This window comes from Zea mays, chromosome 4 (genome assembly GCF_902167145.1).
Source record: "Zea mays cultivar B73 chromosome 4, Zm-B73-REFERENCE-NAM-5.0, whole genome shotgun sequence".
Lineage (NCBI taxonomy): Eukaryota > Viridiplantae > Streptophyta > Magnoliopsida > Poales > Poaceae > Zea > Zea mays.
In genome coordinates this window covers 230,376,064-230,380,694 of record NC_050099.1, presented here as the reverse complement: position 1 = coordinate 230,380,694, position 4,631 = coordinate 230,376,064, and the positions used below count along the sequence as shown (strand labels likewise).

The 4,631-nt window shown below is 43.0% G+C and overlaps 1 protein-coding gene across 1 annotated transcript; it reads left to right on the top strand.

The window, feature by feature from the left end:
- Positions 1 to 773: 773 nt before the first annotated feature.
- Positions 774 to 3,521, top strand: LOC100283601 (kelch motif family protein). The gene is given in 3 exon segments (NM_001156502.2): positions 774 to 1,008; positions 1,126 to 1,210; positions 2,080 to 3,521. A coding segment is annotated over 1 exon segment (1,227 nt). The 5' UTR covers positions 774 to 1,008; positions 1,126 to 1,210; positions 2,080 to 2,111; the 3' UTR covers positions 3,339 to 3,521.
- The last annotated feature ends 1,110 nt before the right edge of the window (positions 3,522 to 4,631 follow it).

The following is a 4,631-nucleotide window of genomic DNA, read 5'->3' as shown; positions in this document are numbered from 1 at the left end:
GACCAGATGGTTTGCTTGCACGCTTGCAAAGAAGGGCTGCTTGCATAGTAGTCGTTCCCCTATAATGTAACATCTGTGTTGTTGTGTAGAATCCTTAAACAATAGTCAGGACCGACCAAGAAAAGACAGACTACATGTTCTTGGACGATGATTGAACAACCAACAATCGATCAAACAATCAATTTATCTTTCGTTCTTTACTTTTCGTCCTAAGACTAGACAGTAATATAGACTTCTTCCTCTAATCTTCACGACTTCACTTCTCTCCGGCTCTACGTCGTTTAGAGGCGTCTTGGGTGACCTGTCGATCCTAAGACAAACTCTAGAATCTATCCTCCCCGACGGGGTCCCTTCTGGGAGCGAGATCCAGGTGTTGTTGGTAAACTCTGTCGTCTTTGAGCACGCGCAAACCGCCCGCCATCAGGCGCGGACCGTCCGACTCGTCGAGCAAAACCCCTAGCCTCCGCGCCAGGTCGTGGACCATCCGACCTTCGGTCGTGGACCGTCCGCTCTTTTCGTAGAGAACACCGCCGTCGATACTTATCGCAGTGATTGATGACTAGACGAGAGCCCAAACCAGTTTGTTGAACTCAAGATTTTTTTTCCAGCTGTACCCTCTCTCCCTCACTCTCTCGTTCCACGAGTATCAGTCTAGCCGAGCACTCATCAGTCATCACTCATCAGCCCCCTCTTCCTCTAAAGCTGAACCGATCCTCCCTCTCCCTCCCTCGCTCTGTCCATCTTATTATTAATTTTTTTTTTTTGCTTGAAGCAAGCACCTTCCCCTTTCTCTGTCTTGCCTCCTTATATACGCCATTGTGGCGCTGCGCTAGACGCGACGCCCATGAGGGGCCTGACCTAATGTAGCGTTAGGAGAAAGCCTACTGTTCCATCTCTTTCTTGGAGTACGAGGGCACGAAGGCCTAACCCCCTCGCCCCCACCAGATTCGGGGAATTCGCGCCTCATCCGATCGTCACCGGCCGCCGAAGCGCAAGAAACAGCGGCCGGTATCCTCCCCGTCTTTCTCTGGGAGTTTCTTGGTTACTGATTTGTGCAAAGATATGATGTTTGGTGTATTCTTTCGGCGACTGAATCTCTGTTCAATATCTTTATTAAACTAAAAGGGTTAGGACTCTGGAGGATACGGCGGCTCGGCGGATTCAGGAAGTGAGGATATTTTCTTGGATTTCTGTTCTTGATTGAGGAGAGGTAACCGCATGGTCTTCCCCCATTTATGTTTCTTTTCATTCACAGGGACCGGATTATTTGGGTTTTTTTAGGTCTGTACTTTGTGCATTGATTTGCAGATTAGCGCTTAATTTTGTGCGGCGTCAAGGATTATTGGTAGCCATTAGGCTTGCGGTTTTTGATAAAATTTGGTTGGTAGATAGTGCTGTTCTGACTACCTTGCTATTGCGGCTTGCTTTATTTGTCTGTGCCTACCTTTAATGATCGTGGTGAACTGGTGATGTGGCCCTTCCCGCGGCAAATTGAATGCGGTGGCCAAAAATCAATGTTTTCTCTCTGTAAAATAATAAGAGGTTCCATTTGTGATGGAGACGTTACTGTCCATATTCCTGCTATTTGTCCCCCCTGAGATCCATTTCTTTAGTAGCTGTTTCTGACATTTATCTGTTTAATCCTCGTGACACATGACAATATACGGATCGAGAAAAGTTTTTATATAACAAGTAAAAAAGATAGAAGACTGGGCAGACATTTGTTAATCTTACCGCCTTTCCTGTCGTTGAAAGGTTAGATTGGTCAGGTTGGATTCTTGTCCTTTTCATCTAGGCGATTGTAGTCTGTTAAAAAAATGCCATACTTTTGGTGTTTGGTTCTGGTCAGTTGCGATGAGCTGTGGGAGTTCCCTTGAGATGTAGACAGCTACCAAGATGTTTTCATTGTTTTTGCATAAACTTGAGTAGTACCTAACCTGAACATTGCTGTTCTATTTACATGTACTCTCTACTCGGAAATTTTGGTTGGGCTGAAAGTACTTAGTTAGCTCTACATTAGACGTTTCCATATTGCTATAAGCTTCATCCATTATTTTATTCCAGTATTATCTCTTGCAGGATCTCGTATTAGCTACTGCGTTATTCACTGGATGTTGGCAATGGGGTCAGAAGAGTGGGAGCTCTATCCTTCTTCCGACATAGGTTCGCAGGTCATAGAATACAGACCTGTGTCTGAAGACAGCGATGACGATCAGAATGGGGATGTGGCAGTGTCGCTGGATGTTGTTCTCCCTGATGATCTTCTGGAGAAGGTTCTTTCCTTCTTGCCTGTTGCAAGTATCATAAGATCTGGGTCTGTTTGCAAAAGGTGGCATGAGATTGTGCATGCCCGGAGGCACGCATGGAGCAAAATAGTGCCTCAGAAGCCGTGGTACTTCATGTTTACCTGTAGTGAGGATGCAGTTTCTGGTTTTGCCTATGACCCGAGCCTCCGCAAATGGTATGGATTTGATTTCCCTTGCATTGAGAAGAGCAACTGGTCTACATCCTCATCTGCTGGCTTGGTGTGCCTGATGGACAGTGAGACCAGGCGCCGCATTGTGGTGTGCAACCCCATCACTAAGGACTGGAAGAGGCTTCTTGATGCTCCTGGGGGCAAAACAGCTGGTTACAGTGCTCTCGCGTTTTCTGTGGACATAAGGTCTCACCATTACACTGTGGCTGTTGCAAGAAGCAACCAGGTTCCATCGGAGTATTATCACTGGGAGCTTACCATCCATTTGTACGAGTCAGTCTCTGGTAGTTGGATGACTCCCTTCACTGGAGTATTGGTTGGGTGGAGAGGTGGCGACGAGTGTGTCATCTGTGATGGAGTCCTCTACTATTTGCTGTACTTCACAGGAATTCTGGTGAACAACAATGAGCACCGCCATTGTCTCGTAATGTATGATCTCACAGCAAGACCTAACCACACTTCTCTGATCAGCATGGCTATTCCAGTGCCATGTGTTCTTACATGTGGCAGATTGATGAACCTGAGCAAGAAGCTTGTGCTGGTTGGTGGCATTGGCAAGCAAGATAGGCCTGGGATCATCAAGGGAATCGGCATTTGGGAGCTCCATAACAAAGAGTGGCGTGAGGTTGCTCGGATGCCACACAAGTTTTTTCAAGGATTTGGCGAGTTTGATGATGTTTTTGCAAGCTGTGGGGCAGATGATCTTATCTATATCCAGAGCTATGGGTCGCCAGCTCTTCTCACCTTCGAAGTAAACCACAAGTCATGGAAGTGGTCCGTGAAGAGCCCTGTTTCGAAGAGGTTTCCGCTGCAGCTATTCACTGGATTCTCTTTCGAGCCAAGGCTGGACGTTGCTCTCTAGTTTCTTGACTGTCCACCTCCACCAGAATTTTTGCATTACATTTTGCCTGATTCTGGACTGGCCAGAGTCAGGAGGTGCTTGCACTGCAGCCATTTGAACACAGAAAATGTTCGTTTTTATAGCTCTACTCTTTTCTTTGTTGGGTCTATTGGGTATATTAATTGAAATGGTCAGTTAACTTCCCATCATTTTTGTTGACTTGGACTACTGAATTATGGGGGTGTTTGTTTGGATTTATAATCTGCCTAGATTATATAATCCAATAAATTTTAAACTAACACTTAGTTCAAAATTTGTTGGATTATATAATCTGTGTTAGTTCAAAATGTGTTGGATTATATAATCTGGGCAGATTATAATCCCAAACAAACACCCCATATGTTTTGTTCGGTTGCATAACAGCAATTGCTAACATACAATACGTAACACATCTGAGCTGTGAAGTACATCATTGCTATGGCTTCCTTGGAGCCATTAGTGAAGAGCAGACAGCAGAGCCTGTTGCTCTGCTGGTGATCCCATACTTTTCTTTTTTCTGCAGATAATAAAAATCAATCTTTCTAACACTGAACAACAAACGTGCTTTAGCTTCTTGTGTGCAAACACAGCGTGCATAACTTGCTGCTAGTTTGTTACATTGTCTCAATTACAGTGTGTTATGCTTCACTTCACTATGATAAGCCCGCTTCAGTTTCTTCCGAATCATTTGCTTCCGATGTAATGCAGTGCCTAAACTGTATTACAGCATTGGCAATAAGTATTGTTGTGCCTAAATTCTTTCTTTTCACCTTTTTCGACTCCTGTGTGTACTGTAATTTTCACTCTTGTTTTCCTTTCTTTTTATTAATGCATTCTATAGGGGCTTCGCTCCTATTTTCTAAAAAAAATCTCATTAATGCATTTAGTAGGGGCTTCTTTCCCTCATGTTTTCTTTTTAAAAAAAAGACTCCTCTAATCTCATTAACACATATCATATAGTATCAGTTAAGCAGTACATGCTGCCGTGTAATCTGACCGCTTGTGATGTACTTCTTTATCTTTATCCTAAAATAAGTATTGTTGTTTTAAATTTCAATCAAATATATATAAATAGACATTAATATTTATAATTTATAATGTTGTTAAATTTATTTTTATAATAAATTTATTTGAAGATATAAATATTGCATTTTTATATATTTAGTTAGATTTAATAAAATTTGTTTGATATAAATACTACACCGATATTTATTGGTACCGAGTGAAAAAAAAAACATCTCATGCATTTCCATTGCATGTGATTGTGCGAAGCTG